Below are 17,092 nucleotides of genomic sequence, written 5' to 3' on the forward strand. Positions count from 1 at the left end.
CGGCCTCCATACTCGCAAACTTCTTAATCTCATCCGCCAACCTAACTTGCTGCCGCCCCGTGCTACGCTTGCCTTCTCTTGCAATCCACTCCGTTACCCTTAAGGACGAGCGGTTATCTTGCCTTCGCATTACATGCCCTGCCCAAGCCCATTTGTTCCTCTTGATTTCGACTAGGATGTCATTAAGCCACATTTGTTCCCTCACCCATTTTGCCCGCTTCCGATTTCTTATAGCGCTTATAGCAAAAGCCAGTTCGCAGGCGATCCACGCATCATTAAAACTAAAGATTACTCGAGATGCAGTGAATTACCCAAAAACTCCTTTTCCAGGGATTTTCCGCGAGCGAAACCGGCTACCAACTAATACTGCGTAATGCGTCACCGGCAGTCGGTGCACAATAGCCCTGAAAGTGGGCGATGAGTGTTTTTTAATGAGCCATTTTAAATGAGATATTGAATACGTCCCTCAACTAAGCCTCTTTGTTATTGTTGCATAGTCATGGGCCGCCTTATTCCGCAACTGCCACGCTATAATTTTTATTTTTCGTTCGCATGCAATTTCTTTCCGAACAAGGCATTTATCGCTCGTTTGTTGAACGTATTGTGTTTTGACGGGCCCTACCCTGTACAGATTTTTTTTGTACGAAAGCACTCCGCTTCCCGTTCACGCTCTTAATTCAAGGCCAGCAGTATTTTACGAGAAAGAAAGGAAAGATGAGTTTTCGAAAAGTAGATGAGAAGACACTATGCCGTCAGTGTGCAAGACGTTTCCATGGCCTTCACGTGCCTTATGAATTTCTGAAGAATGAGAATGAGATGGGAAGATATCCTGTGAGGTACAGGATTCACGGACTTATCGTTATGTTGAAGTTATCAGCACATCTGACTACACCTGGCTAGGATATGATTGTGCGATTGAAATTTAGCATCTGCAATCAAATCAAAATTAACCTCAGCAGCAGCCCTATCAGATTATTTATTGTTCAATGTCACTGACCGCAACATTTTCTTCTTTTTTAACTTGAGGGCTACAGTACGCCTAACCGAAATGTGGAAGCACTATGCTGTGGAGGTTGCAACCGGCGTCAGTGAATCAGGGGCATGGGGAAATTTCTCAAGACGGCGGGCTTGCTTGAACAGTCCGCCTTTGTTCTGCGTCTTGTCTATCGTACGGTGGTCTATCACGACTGTTCAGACCGCAGCCCGAGGCAGCCTAGGAACGTTCGTGAATGCGAGCAGATCTGATGATCCGGACCCTAATTTGTTTACGGCAGTTCCACGACGATCCCCCATTTTCAAGATACAGGGTATAGCCTATAGGAAACATTCTCCTCCCCTAATTCTTGCTGGTAATGACAGTGTGTATACAGTGCGTGCGTGATACTTAAATGTGGAAAACTTGTACAACTCACTTGAGGTGTGACATACCCTCATGTTTTTTTTTTCTGCTTACAAACAGTTGGTGTTCATTTTCAACAACAACCTCTGCCAGTCTGGAGGCGTGGCTTTGGGCGACATTCACGCTACTCCTGGGCCGTGCAGCAGCATTGACGCTGACAAAGGTTCGGTAGTTTCTTGTGCATACCATTAAGGCTGGAGAAGAATCTGTTCGGGAAAAAAATGGCTGCGGCTTAGCTCAGCTAACCCTGTTTATGCAAGTGAAAGTCACGCTTGCATAACCAGTGCGAATTCACGCTGCGACCTATTGCTGCAGTGCCGCGTGTCTGCCACATTGTTGTCAGCGCTAACGCATGCAGACTACATCACTCTCTCTCACCACCGCACCGTACCTCAAAGCGCGATTGAGGCGTCCACTGACCCAGGGAGCCAGTTATGCGCCCTTCCTTTCTTCAAAGACATCGGAATCTAGAACGTTGTCAACGCCATGCCAATGAATACAATGAACGCCAACGGCCTATGGCTGCAGTGCCGCGTTTCTGCCACAATGTTGTCAATGCCAACGCATGCAGCGCACATCTGTCACTACCGCCACGTAGCCAAAGCGCGACTGAGGTGCCCACTTTCCAGGGGGCCAGTTATGCGCCTTTCCTTTGTTTTCGAAGCTCCCGCTCTTCAACGGCTTCGGCTGCCCATTTAGTGTGTTTACGTTCCCTGTCGATTGCTAAATCCCTCGAACGGTTGGCAATGTCGACCGGATGATCGAACTCGGCCCGACGTCTGCGAGTACCCACTTTCAAGGGTGTCGGCTTCGGCTGATTTGCTTTGTCCATAGCGAGACACTCCCCAACGATGCTAGCTATTTTGCTGAGTCTCATATAATAAAAAGGCGAATGAAACAAGTGATACGCATTTGTAACATCATCCAGCGATAGGCCGACACCCGTAGGATTCACAATAACCTACGATAGATAGCTGACACACCAACCATTCAAGGACAGTTTGCACATGCTAACAACTGTGTTGATCTGGCGCCTCAATGGCAAGCAGCTATAGCTTTTACGAAGATGCATGTCACGACTGAAGCAGAGCCGGGAACGGGCGCTGAAAATTACGACGCACAGCCCACTCTGCGTCCCGCACATGTGCTTTTCAAGCTAAAGGCCAGAGCGATAGAAAATAGAATTCGCTCCACTTTTTATTTCCATCGCTTAGCGCCACTGCTGCTGTGAAGCTCTTTCTGCGTCCAGTTACGAAAATTATGGCTTTCCTGGCGCAGGCTTGTGCGACTTCGAGTCTGGCACGTGCCACTGGGGCGCACGGGGCGCATGGAAACGCGTGCGTGTGACCTCCGACAAGCGTTTGTCTGATGCGAGTACCCGTTCCGGACCGCCGTTTCTCGGTAAGTCAACTTGAATAAACAGCGCGAACGAAGACGAGCACAAAAGACAAGGAAACAGACGACACAGCGCTGACAACTGAGGGTTTATTGCTGATCACACAAGTATAAATACATAGATGTCGGCAGAGAGGGAAAGGTTTACAAGGTGCAAAAAAAACTAAAAACAAAACATAAATGTGACATCAGCAACAGAAGCGCGCTAGAAATCAGCGGAGATTACCAGCCCCCAGGAGTGACAGCTCTTTTTGCAGTAGTGTTAGCGAAGGAGTGCTTATACATGCATTTTCCTTCTTGAATATGTTGTAGGCCTCGATAATTTCCCTCGCAGTTTTTTCCCGATTTTTGGCAATGACCTTGGTTTCATGATATAGCGGTACGCACTTGTTTGTTTGTTTGTTTATGGGGTTTAACGTCCCAAAGCAACTAAGGCTATGAGAGACGCCGTAGTGGAGGGCTCCGGAGATTTCGACCACCTGGGGTTCTTTAACGTGCACTGACATCGCACAGTACACGGGTCTCTAGAATTTCTCCTCCAAAGAAATTCCAGCCGCCGCGGCCGGGATCGAACCCGCGTCTTTTTGGTCAGCAGCCGAGCACCATAACAACTGAGCCACCGCGGCGGCGTATAGCGGTACGCACTGTTTTTTCTCTGTCTTTGCCCATTCACAATCCCGGCAATGAATGCCGAGGTGACCGGAAACTACTTTTGAGACTTTATAGCTGCGTTCGCTCAGCCTTTTATTGATACATCGTCCCGTCTGTCCAACGTACTGCCCTCCACAGGGCAGATAGATGTTATAAACAACCCCCTTATCACGAAACCAAGGTCATTGCCAAAAATCGGGAAAAAAACTGCGAGGGAAATTATCGAGGCCTACAACATATTCAAGAAGGGAAATGCATGTATAAGCACTCCTTCGCTAACACTACTGCAAAAAGAGCTGTCACTCCTGGGGGCTAATAATCTCAGCAATAAACCCTCAGTTGTTAGTCAGCGCTGTGTCGTCCGTTTCCTTGTCTTTTGTGCTCGTCTTCGTTCGTGCTGTTTATTCAAGATGCTTAACCAACTAGCCCGCCAAAACGTGTTAACGGTAAGTCAAGATTTTCCAGTTTGAAATTAAAAAGAAACAGTAATAAGCATTTAAAACGCCCGCTTGAAGATGAGCAAGCGATATTGAACGTTTGTTTGGCATTTGATTGTCTCTTGCGCAGGTTACTGCCTGGTATTAGATTCAACGAACAGCATGGGCGTTAAAGGATCCCTCGCCAGCCCTGTGTGGTCGGCGCGCCATCAACCTCGCTTACTGGAGTTCTGGTACATAAGTGACCGATCGCGGTCAGCCAACTTGTGGGTGGAACTTCAGACTCCGTCGGGTGCAAGTATAGCCGTCATCTGGCGGTTCCCGAGCACGGCGCCACGGTTGACGTGGAACCTTGCCCGCGTGGAAATTCCGGCGCTGAGAGAAGACTTCAAGGTGTGCATTGTGTGGGAAGCTGGGTTGCCTTTAACTGCCTTATTTAACTGCAGTCGATAGTGCAGTGAAATGTGTGGTAACAGGGCTTAATCCTAAATTCGCGCCATTTGAATTTTTTTAATTATGCCTATTCTTCTATAAGTTACTGAGACTTGAGTTCTGAGTAAAGGGGTGTGCGCTAACATTATAGATTATTCAGTGCGTATGTGGAGGATTGTTTGTGTGTGGTATCGAACTGACTGTTTGCGCCGTGTTGTTTTTTTTTTTTTGATGCACGCGTACTCGGCGCGGCCGTATCGGAACCAGGCCGCTACGTAATATACACGAGATGTGCACGAGGGCACTCGTAGCGTGCTCTGCAGAAAATTCAAGTCACAATATAAGCTGCGAGTTAGTCTTGAAAAGCCGCTGTTCTGCATAGCTTTCTTTTTTCTGAAAAAAAAAACAACTAATTTTGAGTGCCAAAGCAATAGCTGGGGTGTGAGGCACGCTTTTTTATTACTGACTTCGGAGGTTGTGGGCTCGCTCTCATAAAATGGTTCGAGTAAAAATGGGTAAATACAGCGTTACGAATTCATCTTTTAATGCGCACATTCATGTATGAATACGAACGTTTAGAAGGATACTACATTCCTTTCAGATGATGTAAAAATAAACTCACGGAATTACAGTGGTATCGAAATTGATCTGTTTTCTAAGTGCAGTTCTGAGTGCAAAACGACAAGAGGTAGTGCAATATTTGCTTCAATCCCAGCAATTGTGGCACTCGAAAAAAAAGCTGACTAATTAATGTGACTAACATTGCGCGCTACGTAGCTAATAATCGAAATGAAATGGCCTTCAATAAAAGCCGAGGCATCGTTCATTTTGAGAAGATAATGGTTTCGGAGAAAGAAGTGAAAAAAGATTCAGTGCAGTATTGCGGTGCAAGCTTTATTTATGGGGCTGTTTTACTGCACATATAAGGGGATTCATCGCGCCCACTTAACAGAAGATAAACATGAACAGATTTACGGCAGGTAGTTTAGCAGAATGTTCGCATCTGCTTTCTTTAAACTCCGTACTTGGTCCTCCCTCGACATTTCGTGTCACACGTTGTTGTATACACTAGCGAATCGTTTCACGGAGCCTTTCACGCGGTCTTCGAGTTTACTCAGTCAGCCACGTTAACCACGGAATCTGCACGCAGGCAAGCGCGTAAAGCTTGAGAATAAGAGCTAGCAAGCAAAAAGAAAATACCAAAGCAAAACAATCTACACCTTACGAGCGTCGAATTTTGCAACAATTCCATGGGCCGAAGGCAATAATCTATGCAGGAAATAATTCCTTCTAAACCCATGTGCTCAACATAACACACCTATCTAATGGTGACATCAGCTGTATATTGTTGTCTTCCAAGTTTTCTATGGCGTGCTTAATTCACCGTGAAACGCATAAGTTAAAATAAGGATCGGAAAAAACGTCACTAGAGTGCATATACACTCTTAGGGAAAAAGAGGCTAACAGGGGCCGAGTGGTTAGTCTTACTGGGGACTAACTGGCCTGCCACTGACATTCGTTCTTTTCGGGTCTAACTGCAAAGGGTGTAACTGCTGGTCCCCTTGCAAAGGGGTGCAACAGTTAGTCCCGGGGAGCAGATGTTAAGTGAAAAAAATGCGAACGACGCGTGATTTCCAGCGTAATTTCGAGCGGGATAGTTTCCGATAGAACTCGACACACATAACAGCGATAAAGGAAACAGAAAAAAATATACATAAAAAACACCAGGATGCGAACCGACAATCGTTGGATTATGAGCCGAGCGCAGATACGACTATGCCATCACAGCAGGCAGTCAAAGGCACAAAATAAAAGCCTTATATGGGAAACACGCACATTTTTTTACCGCTGAAATTGTTACCAAACGTATTGTTATTTAAAGCGCAATATGGTGATTCTGGTGTCATATGCTTTAGCAACAATCTGCGGTAAGCTTTAATGCGCACGTACAACGGTCTAAATCGCGTTTTGGGCAAAAAAGAAGTGCTGAACTCTGTATACATTACGACCGGTACTTCACAACCACAAGAGTTATTTTCTTTTCGTTTCTTTTTTTTTTGCGTATAACGTGGTCGTATTTCTTGCAGTTGGCAGCAGCACATTACAGCCTGTTGAAAACAAATATATAAGGCGATGGTTCACTTCGTTTTTTGTTACTGGCGGACAGCGGTGACAGGGAATTGACTGCTTGCCGCTCACCAATTCGCTAAGTGTCGCCGATACTTACACAGCATCACATAAGCTCGTAAACAAACGGCAACGATATGAAACTACGTGTACTTGCTCAACCCTAACCTTTACAACTCACATTCGACACGTATTGAAGCTCGTAGTATATGTTTCTGCACTTGCACAGCTGCCAGCCGTTTCGGTTGCACGAAGCCTTTTTCTCACGTAAAAGGGTATCCGCTTCGTCACAGGCAGCGGCGCTGCTTTTACTGGCCTTAGACCAGGCACTGCGCTTCAAAAATCGAGTACTATTGCAGTCGGGGTCTTCTCGCGTGATTGTCGCGTGCTGCTATGCTGCGATTCCCCCCCCCCCCCTTTTCTCCGTTAGTCTCTTTCTCGGCAGTTAGTCTGGTGAGTTTGGGCACGGCGCGCATTTGTGGCAAGAAGAGTGTCGTTTGCAAATTTAGGGACTAACGAGCCGTTTTGAGGTCTAAAGTTGTCTTTACTCCACCCTTGGCCGATTTTTTTCGTAGAGTGTATGGCCTCCTGATTTGGTCATGTGCGTATTTGGCTGGCGGACGCAAACACTTCACATGCACAAGCGGGTCAAGTTCAGACACGTTTTTCGAAACGCTTTTTTTTTGTATTTCACGCACTGCCATGCGTGGCCAGGTCGCCATTCAAGGCACAGCTGGAGGCACATCAAGCTACCTGACCTTGCTCGCTGTGGACGACGTACGGCTTAGCACGCGACCAGGATCGCACGTGGCGAACTGCAACTTCGAAGGGGACCTCTGCGGGTACGCCACTGTCGCCGGATCGGACCCAAGGCTCCGTTGGTTTGTCGGCAGCGGCCGGGTCATAAAGTCCAGTCTAAAGCCCACCGTGCCTGCGCTTCCCTTGGTCGGACTGTCCGAAGGTGAGCACCATATCTCGGCTCAAAGTTTCAGTCGCACCAAGAGTCGAGTGCAGTCTCTCGAGTGTGCCCCTCCTAGAATTCGTGAAGGGAAAGTCTCCAGCATAAAAGATGATGGAGCTTGCTGGTGTCACCTGAGTTTTACGATACTGACCCGTCCGTGGGCGCTGCTCAGACTAAGCCCCTTGCGCGACCCGAGGCGCTGGGGAGCTCGCGTCAAGCCTCGGATAGCCTTGGGGTCTGTCGTTTCGTTGCACAAAGTTTTTTTTTTTTACTATGTTTCGGTCTCCTGGGTGCCTGGGCTCACCAGCTGGCGCCATGGGCCCACAACGTAGGCAGGCGCAAGAGATTAGCCTCGTCAGTGCATGCAGTGAACTGTCATACGAGCATTGAAGCCGGATGTGCAAGTGCTGTGGTTCATAATTAGGCTGCCCTAGTCATATTTACTGCTGGAAAGCGCTCTTGTGTTTACATAACAAGCTTTGTTTAACAATGTGGCTCGGCATCGATTGCAGACTCTCTTTCCTCTCTTTTCGCATTCTTCGTAGCACGGCCGATGGATAGGCGACTTTATAGGGATGACACAAGGAGACATTGAAGGTTCTTTTTCCGGCTCTTAGGCAACAAAAACTTTTTGCGCGACGAAAATAAGCCCAGTGACTTACCTGCTAATCAGGCAGAAGAAAACCAGAGCGACGAGAGAAAAAAAAAACATACAGCGATCTCTGAAAAAGAAAGAAACCTAAACACAGCATTGGAAAAAGGAGCAATGCGCAGTTAGTTCCCATGGAGCAGCTGACTGGCCTCTCAAGGGTGAACTGTCTTACCATGTGTCAAGCGCGTAAGCCTCTTTAGATGGGGAAATATTCTCATCTAACGACGCGTGGCTCTCAGTCAAAGCAGCCCACACGGTGGTGTCCAAAACACGCTCCCACGTACGTGCGGGGTGTACGGCAAGTCGGTTTTTTCAACATTATCCCAGTAGCGTTGACCAGTCGTTGTGCCAGCGTCTTATCACGGCGCGTAGTGGCGAGGAGAAGGCGGAGCAGGACAAAAAGGTTATGGTGTTCGGCTGCTGACCCTAAAGACGCGGGGGTTCGATCCCGGCCGCGGCGGTTGAATATCTTTGGAGGAGGAATTCTAGAGGCCCGTGTACTGTGCGATGTCAGTGCACGTTGAAGAACCCCAGGTGGTCGAAATTTCCGGAGCCCTCCACTACGGCGTCTCTCATAGCCTTAGTCGCTTTGGGACGTTAAACCCCATAAACCAACCAACCAGACTATTTAAAGTCAGGACAAAGGCCCAGTGAAAAAAAGAATGCTTGCTACGCTAAAGTGTGTTGTTCGTCTGTCGAGCCCGGGTGAAACCAAGCACTCCAGGAAGGAGAGGGAGGGTAAGAGAAATTAAGGAGAGGTAATGGGAGCGTTACATGTGTAAATAATGGTTCTCTATCTGCCCTGATCTCTGGAGAGTTGTCACATATGTGGGCAATAAATAAATAAGAACAAAAGTGCCCTGCCCGCACCGTCTTGCGACACAATGGTCTTGGAGAGTTGTGGCAGTGAGCTGTGTCACGCCACTCCGAGAAAAGGCGCGTGCGCCGAGAGCTCACACCAGCGCGAGAGTCGTCTTCTAGGCTATTCCCGCATTCACTCACAACCCATGCTAATGTTCGTTCCTTTTACCGCCTGACACCAATGGCTGCAGCAGGTGGCGAAGAGATTTGACATTTAATGTACGATTGACGTCACTTTACGTTTCTCTTTCGTGTACGTGGCGCAGGAAATAAAAGTCGTGTCATGCAAGCATACATATCTGGAGCAAGCTTGGTTTGGTTTGGTTTATAGGGGTTTGATGTCCCGAAGCGACTCAGGCTATGAGGGACGCCGTAGTGAAGGGCTCTGGAAATTTAAACCATCCGAGGTTCTTTAACGTGCACTGACATCGCGCAGTACACGGACCACTAAAATTTCGCCTCCATCGAAATTCGACCTCGGCGGCCAAGATCGAACCCGCGTGTTTCGGGTCAGCAGCCGAGCGCCATAACGACTTAGCCAACACGGCGGCTGGAGCAAGCTTGGTTCAGAACGCACATTTGTCCGCGGAAAGTGTATGTATGGTGATCTCCTGACAGCATTAAGCACCGTAAAACTGTAACTTGGCTTAGTCTCAAAACTCTTCCGTCGCTGCTGCCGTACGGGAGAAAAATGAAGGTTAGTGAGGGGACTCCATGATGAGGTGAGGAGATTTAATACGGTGTCGGTTTGGGCTTGTTGATAGTCCATTCTTGATAATAACGCGCGCCGAGAACGACGAGGACAAAGATGAAAAAAGACAAGCGCTTACTGAGGTAAACAACAACTACGACAACAACAACAACAAACAACAGAAAACAACAACATGCATGTTTTTTCTCGTCTTCGTCCTCGTCTCTTTCTGAGCGCGTTGTTGTCAAGGCGAGGAGGGTAGGGCTTTGTAGGAACGTTGGGGTAAGTGGATTTCTAAACGATAACAAGAGTGTGCATTTCTTCCTCAACAGGGCTCCAAGCTTCCAAGACGTTCGCCTACGTTGACACGACGGTGCCTCTTCAGAGCAACTCCAAGAGCTCGAATGCTACGCTGAGCAGTGCTGTTTTCACTGCGCGTGAAAACGACACCTTACTCCTCCGTTACTTCAGAAAAGGCAACGGTAAGTTGTGCACGGGAAAGAAAAATAAATTGAAATCGGGGAAGAAGGACATCGAAATTGAATTACCGCCCGACTTTCTGCCTTATTAGAGCTATTATAGCAATACACAAAAGAGCAATGCAGCGAAAGCGCAAAGAAGTAAGCAGGCTGAAGCTGTGGTCACAGCTATCAGTACTACCAGAAACGGCCGCTGCTTTGCAGTGGATGAGAAGAGCGCAAAGATCTTGGCGAAGGAAATTTCGTAGCAGTTCCGAGCTTGTAACGCAGTGCAGAACACTGAACAGCATGTCATAATGCTACCATAGCAGCAAAGGCGGGTGAATCTCGAAGCAGGTGTCCTAACAAGTAATTTCACAGAGCAGTAACATGTGGGTGAAACGTTTCTTTTTGTAATCAGCGCTAATCAAGACAGAATGATTCCGGGTAAAGGCATCAACAAGATAACGAAATAACTATGACATTGCCCTCTTAGTAGCGTAAAATTATCCGTGCATGTACCCTGACTTTCTAGCCACCAAGTCCTTCCTGGTGTATCAGTCCAAGTGGACACCAGGGGAAGCCAAGAACACGTGGGTGACACTGGGATCTCTGCAAGATGGCGACGACTGGCAGGATTTCGAGGCACCTCTACAGGCTGCAACAGAATCCCAAATACACGTCGTAATCACCCGCTCCAGCAACCAGTTTGGTTTCGCAGCAGTTGCGAGCATCAGTGTGGGCCACGCCAGAGCGAGTAAGAATGAAACTTGAAGTTAGTAATCGCGTGGCGAAGTTGTAATTAAACCATTTATTGTTACATTAACTTCCTGATTTTGATTCGACCTCTCATCTGGCAGGTCGTTTCACTTCATCTGTATTTCTGTTGCCATCTCAACACCACTGTTTATGTTCCTCTGCTGCTTCCTTTCATGTGTATAAATTTTGAATAGGTCTTTATCACACATGCGATTTAATATATGCAAAAGCCTCTATAAGGTATACTTTTGAAGCTCTTTCTTTGAGTTAATCGCTTCTGTGCTATAAGCTTTTCTGAAATTCGGTCTCAGAGATACTACAAGGTTAGCGAGCGCATCACGGAGCGTTAGACGCCTGTTACGTGCCCTTTTTTATTGGAACAGCACTGAGAGAAACTGAGTGTGCCAGTGGACGACGTTGTGATGAGAATTATTTTTTATTTGCATGCCTTCATGCAGTCGTTCCAGAGAAGCCAGAGCAGACAGTAGGTAAGTCGACGTGCCTTTTTTAATACTGAACGATTGGCACCACTGCAGTTCGCAAGAGCACGAAACGGGATCTTTAAGACACATGACAACAAATGTTCGCGCATTCAGTAATCTTATCTTCACTTATACTACTGAGCACTCTCGATCGTGACACTCGATTTGAAACTTTATGCTGAAACTGTTCATGGTACAAAGCAAGAGCAGGATGCACCGCGCAGGCTCTTCGGTACGGAGCGTCTGCGACTGGTACCGATTAGTTAAATCAGTTCTTTGGCAGTTGCCGTCACATTGCTTTTAGCCGCACCATTAATGCCTAAATATCTAAATGAAGCCAGTATAAAAATTAGGTCGTATTGAAATAGCAGACGACGAAGGGCGCGTGCAGATGCTTTGACACTTTTCTTGAGCACTGCTGCGAGAGGATTACTTTGCGTGCTGGTCTATAAGAAAAAGCAATTATTGCGTAATTGTCAAGGTTTTTGAAGGTGTTTATAATATTGATCTGCGGAGAAAACTTCCATTGCAATTGTCATATTGCTGTTGCCTATCATAATGTGAGAGGCAGTTTTGATTATCACGCTACTAGCTCGGTTGTCTACTGAAATTGACTTCCTCTTTGAGAACTCTTTTTAAGTTGTGAAACCAAAGCGTGTGGTATCTTGAGAGCATCTTCCAGTGCGGTGCCGCAGTAAGATTATTTAGATCGTGCAGTAATCAATTTTGGCGTGTATTATATTTCTGTGAGATTGATGCTATAGCACCTTCATGCAATTTCTGCCGCAATGTCTACACCAGGATATTTAGCTGTTCAACTCTGCGGCAGTCACTAAACGGCTCGAAACTGAGTTCGTTGACATGAAAACTTTGGCTAACAGTCAAATGTAATTTTTAGTAGAAAAAGAATGCATAGAGTCTGCCGAAAGTGAATTGAATTTATGCAAATTTAATGACACTTTCGTCTTCTCCTCAGACTGCAATTTCGAAAATGCAACCTTTTGCAACTGGAAGCCTGAGAGTAGCGGGGGAAGCCAGCTGGAGTGGAAGCTAAACGATCCACAAAATCGCCAACCTCTCTTCCCTAGTTTTGATAGCACAACACGAAGCTATAAAGGTGAGATCTCACGCCAATTTTGAATAATCTCTTTGGTTTTGATGGCCTTTGACGTTTATTGAATTTAAACTGACCTATAATCTTACATTTGTTGGTTCTCTTGCATGCAGATTACTATCTAGGCCAACAATATTTCATTACAAAGGTAATGTCGTAGCACCGCTTAGCTAAAAAAAGATTATCGCACAGTCGCCTTGAATGCGTTTTCTTTCAACAAAAACCAGATATGGCGAACAGAACCGTCATACGAACTTTTCTTTTAAATTTGACGTCATTATTCGAAGTGCACTGCGCATTGCTCTAGAAAAAAAAAGATAAAATATAAAAATTATGCGATAGAAACAGCATATATCTAAACGGGAGCCGAGCAGTGTAAAATAAAACGAAAGGCAGGGAAGAGAAGCGGACAGTAGATCTTCATTTCGTTGATTCGTGAGCTGTATCCTCCTCCGAGCGTGTTTGTGGTCTGCAGTTAGTGAGAAAGCATCACCCCGAAGTGTTAAAAGCACGATGCCTGAGTAAGTGGTGAGAGCATGCTCTTTTTTTCCAACAGGAAAATACATATACGCTGAAAAAAAGAAGAGCGCTGGCACTGAAGCCGCGCGACTCAAGAGCCCCGCAGTGTCTGCCGAGTGGCTGAAATCGATGTGCTTTTCCTTTTGGTACTTCTCCGTGGCGGACGCGAACAGCAGGCAAGCTTCTTTGCTCACTTAGCGTTCTGTGTGACTCTCCTGTGAACACGCACCTTGTGGACAGCTCAGGAAAAAGAATTTACACAAAAAAAACCCCACTCACTTCACAAATTAAGCTCGAACGAGCTAATGGTGACTTTTAATGATAAAGTCCCACATTAGGTAAAGACCTTTGACGTGGCACATCCCCTAGAATGTTATCTTAGCAAGCAGGTAGGCTTGTAAATTAGCTGATTGTGCTAAGGCGCCAAATAACAGTCAGTGGCGATTACTCCGCGCCTGACAGTATGTATACCAGCCGCTGATGCTTAGCGGCTCAGGCCCTCCGTTGGTGAGCCTTGAGTCGCAGCTGCTGTTCATTGCAGCGGTTGCGTTTTGTGGAGGGCAAAGGGTAAGGGATCATTTACACTGCTGACAACTTGATGCGCTGCAAATGAAAAGAGGTAGTTTTAATTAAACAGGAATCATACACTAGGGCTTCAGCTTCAGCCAATGATGCAGTTTTAGCATGTGAGATAACATGCGTTACCTATCCACTGGGGCAGAAATGAGTACAGCCTCTTTTAAATTTTCTTTTAGCGTTTGGCACATATATTTGAATATTAATTTCTGGAAACACGAACCAGAAATCAGAAATTCGCTTCCTTGGTTCCCAGTCCTTAATTTTGCTGAGATCTGCTTCAAGACGTTCACTGGCGAGAACCTAGAAGAAATACTTTAGGTCTGCAATGTGAATATTTAATTTCAATTACAGCCTCAGCGTGTCGCTGTCCTCTGCTTCTGATGCCGCCTGGCACAGCTCAGTGTCTCGGTTAACTGCATGGACTCATGGCCAGACACAGTTTGAAGAGTCAGCACCGCAGGAAGGCACTAATGTGAGCATACGACTCTTACAAAGTTTTTGAAGCGGAGATGACTGAACGAGAGATTGCTAGTAGTGATAAAATAGGAACCTTTCATTTTTAAAGCTGCTGAAAGTGTTTTCTTAATGAGTGTAAATTCTCTTCCGTAAACTTGATATGAATCAGTGCTCATCATTTCTTCAGATTATTTTAGAGGCTAGCATTCAAAATGGCCTGGTGGCTGTGGATGACCTGTCGGCTACTCCAGGACCTTGCTCAGCAACACGTGAGTTCCTTCATCGTGGTTGTCGCGCAGAGTTAAAGATAACATTATCCTAGGCAGAACATGGTAAATGCTACTGGGTGGAACTGATTGGTCTTGCGCCATGTATGTGCTGAGAAGCAAGAGAAGGGGAGCACCTTGTTTATTCTGAGATACATTTGGGCAGCCCAGCTAGCACATTCTCGACAACGCTGTGGATATGTCTAGCGTAAAATGCAGAACAAATTTTCTTAGGTGATTGGTGCAACTTAAATGTGTTTCCTATTTACGGGCTGTTCCACACTTGGAGGGAGCTGAGAGCGTGTGGCCGCCACGCTTCGAGAACCGCGGCTGGCGAGAGGCAGCGAGAATCGGCTCCCAAAGGCGGAAAGAGCAGCCGTCCATGCTTAATGCGCATGCCCGTCTGCCGCCGATTCTCCCAGGCTATAGGCAGCAGCACTCCGCGAAGAGCGGTGGCCGCGCTCTCCCAGTTTCTCTCTAATTTTGAAACAACATTCACGAGAAACTGTGTTCCCTGTGAATGAGAGGATATCCCTCAGGTGAACACATCTCTGCAGGAGAATAAAAGTTAAAAGATGTAGATAAAACGGGATTCTAAAAGTATATCAACAGCCTAGCTATTTCGAAGCGGAGCAGAACGTTAGGCAGGTTGGTATTGGTTCATTATGGCTTCGTCGTGTGTGCCTTCAAGTGTCACGTCCCCTTCTTGCGCTGCACTTCCATCAAAATGAGCTGTTTTGGTCTGGTCAATACACAATCAAACAGTTAGGTGTTACAGGTCGACTAATAGCGTTATATTGCGATATGGCAAACATTGAGTAGAAGATTTGGTGACGAAAACTTATTCAAACTGAACGGAATGGCTTCAAAGTGCATTAATAAGTACATGTGTTGCGAAAGTTCCCAGGCAGTTGCGCCAGTGATTAGCGCGCACATAGCCAGAATAGTATCCATTGTAGAAGAAATTCACTCAAAAGTTGTAGGTAAAGACCTGTCCTGCCTACTCGTTTATTTTCTCTACACATTTAGCTTGTTGCGCTACAGGGTCTCGAAAAGAAAATTGATTGTCTCACTAGCCAGAACTTAAATACTCTTGAGTGCGTAGCCTCATGGTGACTCAATAAGTGGTCGCGTGAAGAAATTAACCGAGCAGTTTCATCCATATTTCCTTCTTTCGTCTCCGTCTCCGTTCTTCCTTCTTTCGTCTTCTTTCGGCGTTTCCTTCTTTCGTTTGCTCTCTTCTGTGGCCTTCGGCCTTGCGCTGTTTCAATCATACCATGCATAACCAACTCACCCATCAGTTCGTGCTTTCGGGCTTTCATACCATCAATATTTAGTACTTCCGACCCCACACGCGCCATAGTCGCGTTGGCCTAAAAACTTTTGCAACTGATGGTATGCGCAGGAAGTAAGTCACCACTTTAACTCAAGGTCGTGTGCGCCAAACATTGGTCTCTACTTTAAAAACTCAGCGCGGCTGTTGCGAACTTAAGCACGGAAGCGCTTTTTGCCCTTTCTTGGTGGGTTATGAGGCCGCATGCAAATATGACTGCTGCTTGACAGTGGAACGCTTATCAAAATGACATTGATGCAGAGTTTATAAACTAACGGGCTGTGTATCCAGCACCTCATTCACACAGAAAAACTAGTCACACAAAAAAATAAGCGCTTCATTTTTAATTATAGTGTCAATGATTAGAAGAAGTGTTTGGGACAGTTATGCGAACTATTTCTACTCAGGCTGTTGTCGCCGCGCTTTCGGCGCCCCTGATGTCAGGCCGCTAGTGTAAAAGAAGTATCTTGTGTCGTTCTTTCAGGCGATTATGAAACTATTCTTGGCTCTATATGGTAGAAATATCTCCAGTGCGATCTCTGAAAGGCTTCTCTTTTCACGTCCTTTCAGTGCAAAAAACATTGCGCAGAAGGCTTCTAAAGTAATGAAATTAAGCTTCGAAACAAGGAGACAAAAAGAAGCAAATTAAAAACTATTCTTCATTGCGGTCTGCTGAGGGACATTATCATCATTTATCATAATTTATTTTACCCTTAAAGGCCTCTGTTTAGGCATTACATAAGGGGGGGGGGGACAAAACAAATACAACTGAGAATAATACGTTAATACAATAAAACATAATGCAATACAATAAAATGAAAAATGATACATCACAATACAACGTTGGTCAATAATGAATGGCGAAAGGCTGAATTAGGCGGTAACAACAAGAAAAAGAATAAGTGTAACTGGGTGAAGTTTGAGACAAATGGGCCTTATCTTTTATTCAGTACAGTGATTAATTAATGCCTGTAGAAATTTAGTAGCGTCGCGCTCGTTAACAATGTAGTCGGGTAGCAGATTCCAATTTTCTATTGCAGTTGGAAGAATAGATTTATTAAATGCCAAGGTCGATCCATGTATACGTTGAATGCTGAGGAGGTTAAACAGGCGGCGCGATGTTATGATGGGAGCTAGTAATAACGTGTCACGAAGATCAGGAAAATTGTAATATAATTTATGAAAGAGGCAGAGCCGTGCGATTTTCCGTCGGAGCTCTGGTGGCTGAATGTTAAGTGCAGATTTAATCCTGGTGATACTGTTGTGTCTATAGTAATTTGAGGATATAATACGGGCTGCTCGGTTTTGAATGGCTTCTAAGGTGTTAATTAAGTATGCTTGGTGAGGATTCCATATAGCCGCTGCATAATCAAGTATGGTACGAGTGAATGGTTCGTATGCTAATTTTCGAACAGATGGAGGGGCTAGGTACAGGGATCTTCGGATGAGGCCAAACGATTTTGGTGCTCTAGATGCTAGATGCAAGATGTGTTCAGACCAGGTTAATTTGCTGGAGATAG

The 17,092-nt window shown here is 45.9% G+C and overlaps 1 protein-coding gene across 1 annotated transcript in view; it reads left to right on the forward strand.

Annotated features, from left to right (window-relative positions):
• LOC149351441 (MAM and LDL-receptor class A domain-containing protein 1-like) overlaps positions 1-17,092 on the forward strand; it is a 177,537-nt gene that overhangs the window by 40,409 nt on the left and 120,036 nt on the right. Inside the window, 11 exon segments of the mRNA XM_089580756.1 lie at positions 1,460-1,562; positions 2,678-2,800; positions 4,013-4,275; positions 7,156-7,402; positions 9,939-10,088; positions 10,600-10,821; positions 11,282-11,311; positions 12,282-12,422; positions 12,976-13,114; positions 13,869-13,989; positions 14,161-14,242. Of these exon segments, the coding sequence (XP_089436882.1) occupies positions 1,460-1,562; positions 2,678-2,800; positions 4,013-4,275; positions 7,156-7,402; positions 9,939-10,088; positions 10,600-10,821; positions 11,282-11,311; positions 12,282-12,422; positions 12,976-13,114; positions 13,869-13,989; positions 14,161-14,242 (1,621 nt within the window).

This window comes from Amblyomma mixtum, chromosome 3 (assembly GCF_055824585.1).
Source record: "Amblyomma mixtum isolate Tamu chromosome 3, ASM5582458v1, whole genome shotgun sequence".
NCBI lineage: Eukaryota > Metazoa > Arthropoda > Arachnida > Ixodida > Ixodidae > Amblyomma > Amblyomma mixtum.